The following is a 3,583-nucleotide window of genomic DNA, read 5'->3' on the forward strand; positions in this document are numbered from 1 at the left end:
CGCCGTGATGTCCGGCGATGCTATGCGCAGCTGCTCTGCCTCTATGTCTCTGTTCACCCACAGCAAACTCCTGATCCCCCATCTTCCTTCGTCCCTCCACTCCGTCGGTACCATCCTCGTCCATCTGCTATGTCCCATCGGAACAGTAATGACCTTACCTTCTGTCCTCCGCGCCCACGGTTCCTGCACCGCTATGGCCGTGAAGTCACGCAACGCCTCGTCATTCATCAAACTCTCATGCACTGCAGCCTGTTCCTCACGTTAAGCTGAAGAATCTGGACCTTCCTACTCATGGGAACGCGGATACAGCTTCGGACAGTTCTTGCTGAACGACTCATGCGGTCCGCCACACGGCACACATTTCACGATCGTCTCACAGCATTCACTGTGATGGTGGCCTACCTTGGCGCAGCGCCCACACACCTGGGGGTTTTCGCACTGGTACGCCTTGTGCCTGGTAATCTGCTGGCAGTTGTAGCACTGTTGAGGACGTGGCCGCCGCTCAAACGCCATCGTCGTGCCGGACTCCCCTCCGACGTAAAAGAAGCCCTCGGAGATCAGCCTACACGCATCCCTGGCCTTGGTCACGAACACGACCATGGACCCATACGCCTTGGGCATGTCTTTCTTGCTAAGCCAGGATATCTTGGCAACGTTGGTCTCGTTTTCTCGGCTAAGTGCCTCCGCCGCTTCAGCCCTGACATTGCCATTCTCATCCAGTACCTCGGTTCTCTTCACGTTATCGATCTTGACGGGATAGAGTTCGTCCTGTAGGACTCGTGTTCTAGGGCCGAAGCTCTTCTCCGCGATCTGCTTGACAAGCTTGTGCTCATCATCGTCGCGACAAATGATCCGGATCCTATCCGCGTTCCTTGGGTCTACCGTGATGGCCCGACAGCGCCGGCTTGCCTGCCCGTCCATCGCGCGCATCTCCTTCTCCACCGCGGCCCGGATCCGACCTGCGTTGGGCTTGTCGCTGCCTTCTTCAACTCTTGATGTATCGATCGTACAGAATAAGGGGTTGCTGTGGCTTGCCACCGTCGCGTTCTCCGGCGTAACTACCCGCGAGTTGCGGCCTTGTCCAGCGGCCTTGTCCACCCAAGCCACTTCGCGCGACATCCGCGTATGACATACTTGGGCTGTTCCGCGTCGCAGCCACCGTCGCGATTGCTTCGAGGTTCTCGTTCGTCTTGGCGATTTCATCCTCCATGCGTTCTTTCATCGCTTGTAGCTCTCCTTTGACGGCCTGTAGCTCGTTCTTGACTGTTTGCAGCTCCGCAGTGACCACGCGCAGCTCTGCCTCAATGTTCTTGTTCCATGTTTCCGACTTCTTCCACGCATCGAACATGATCTTGACCGCTGCGTGTAGCTCTTTGGTCTGCTTGGCCATCGTCAGGAGCAGCGGTGTATCGCCATCTTGGGCGGGTTTCGCGCGTTCCTTGTCCAGGGTTGCGGCGCGTGTGGTCGCCGGCCGGCCACCGCCAGCAGTCTCGGTCGCTCGCTCGATCGCATTTTCGGTAATCTCTTGGTATGTCTGGTTCAGGCGTGCTTTCGCGGATGGTTTCGCACCCTTCGTGATGGCAGGTCCTCGTCGCACGCTACCACCACCTCCCTCGCAACGGTGATGGACGTCGAATTTGGCTCGAGATCCATCGCGTCGGGACGTGCGCAGAGTCGCCACGCGGTGGATCGTGCTAGTGCCACGTAGCGCGTTTCGGAGCGTCTCAACGCTCAATCCAACAACGTCGTATAATTCTTTACACAAACAGATGTTGAAAATTGCTTCGTCCCCTTGCGTTACATACAGAGGTTCGCAAAACTGGTCTTCTATGACTGATACACTCCTGGAACGGCTTAGCTACACTGCAGGTGGCAGGGGTACCTTGACAGAGACCATGCCACATTAGTTCACGGAGCCCGACATGACTGATTAAACAAATCGCTGACAGCTGGCCTTCATAATAGACAGTCATCATGACACAAGCCAAAAAAAAATAGCTGATTGTGTGCGTTCAAAGCAAACCGTCAGCGGCAAGCGGCTTCCTCCCACTTATGAGCCGCGTTATAGAGTTATCGTCTTATCAGAGCGGCCATTTCATCCAAGCAGTAAGCGGCTTATGGCACCAGCAATATTTTAATATTATGCCTCGTTTGGAGCACCAATCTGCCCTAGGATGTCCGTGATGGTGTTGTTCACGTTGAGATTAAATCTCCGTTTGGCTTCCGAGGGGTCCATATTGGCGCACAATGAGGTATGAAAACCTGCCTTTAGAGGCAGTCTGCCGTCAGAAGTAGGTTGCTGCGTTGCCGTGAGAGACGATGCTGCAGGCGCTGGACTGCTTCCCTCGATCGACTCAAGATCAGGCCAGGTATCCCAATGAAATTCCGAAGGAGAATCATTGCAAGCCATCGTCACGAAGTAGCTCGGACGAATGGTGGCAATGACCTCTGACGCCTCCACCGAGATGCGGGAGAAGGACAGGTAAGGATTGACGCGTCAGGCAGCAGGCGACACATGGCCTCGGCTGGGCCTTTGCCAAAAGTAGCTAGTCTGCAAAACCCATGACCTAGCTCATCTTACTTGATACGGCACCCACTCCACAGTTCCACGCTGTCCCGCACTTTTGTGTACCATGTGCACCCTCTGAAGCTTAATCAATAATTAGCCCATAATCGTCTCTGGTTCGGGTCGGGCCGTATCGTCCCATCATGGAACGTTTGAAATATTGAGGTCCAAAACCTTGTCTGTTGCCAGTGCCTTTTTCGATATCCCTTGATATGTATGGTTCTTCTTCAATGCCGACTGCCGATCTGTGCATGCGGATACTCACGATAACGAGTTCTTCAATTAATCCTCGTCTTCTACAATGTGGCGGTATGTCACCGAGAAACCGAGAACCAAGATTTGGCTTGGCAAGCATGATGAGACAGTTGGAGTGAGCTTAAATCCAGCATCCAAGGGGCGCACAACTTGCGCGCTGCTCTTCGTCGGGATTAGTAACAAACAAAGGAATGTCCCTGACTTTAAAGACAAACTTGGCACGATGAACCGATTTGATATTGTGCCGCTTGAATGACGAGAAACGCTATTGCTATGACCCCTGGGACATGCACCCATGTGCCTTGCCCCAGCGGCACTTCAACAACTTCACCTCAAGGCCGCCTCTTCAAGACCTGAAGGGCGATTTGTACGTGAGAGCTGATTTTGATTTTGCACGTATGGAACTAATAGCGATCTTGGGACAGCATGCATGTGAATGTGATTTTAATGGAACCAAGAGGATGTACGACAGATTTGCTATGAAGGTTAACCTGACAAGAACCGGCCAAAGTTTTGGGTCCGATTGAATTACCTGCATCGATGCTACGACACGAGATATCCTGCCACGTCGCAGATGCAACACACACCAGCGCGGTAGTTGACACTGACAGACGTTCGTAAGTGTAAGGGGCTGGCCCCTAGGCTTGTTCAACGTAGAGGTGCCGTCGATTGACTATTCTAAGCTGAAGAAGGAAGAAAGGACTTTACAAGGGTAGGCACCTAACAGCGGTGAAGCAGGCCGGGTTAGGCGGCGTACTGCGG

At 53.6% G+C, this 3,583-nt stretch overlaps 1 protein-coding gene across 1 annotated transcript; it reads right to left on the reverse strand.

Moving 5' to 3' along the window:
- Positions 1 to 985: 985 nt before the first annotated feature.
- Positions 986 to 1,653, reverse strand: COL26b_014466 (uncharacterized protein; the record flags this gene model as incomplete). The annotated part of the gene is made up of 2 exons (XM_053187037.1): positions 986 to 1,534; positions 1,570 to 1,653. The coding sequence occupies 2 exons, from the start codon at positions 1,651 to 1,653 to the stop codon at positions 986 to 988; spliced, it is 633 nt and encodes a 210-aa protein (XP_053029019.1).
- Positions 1,654 to 3,583: the final 1,930 nt, after the last annotated feature.

Source organism: Colletotrichum chrysophilum (genome assembly GCF_026319265.1).
Source record: "Colletotrichum chrysophilum strain AFK26 chromosome Unknown scaffold_403, whole genome shotgun sequence".
Classification (NCBI taxonomy): Eukaryota; Fungi; Ascomycota; class Sordariomycetes; order Glomerellales; family Glomerellaceae; genus Colletotrichum; species Colletotrichum chrysophilum.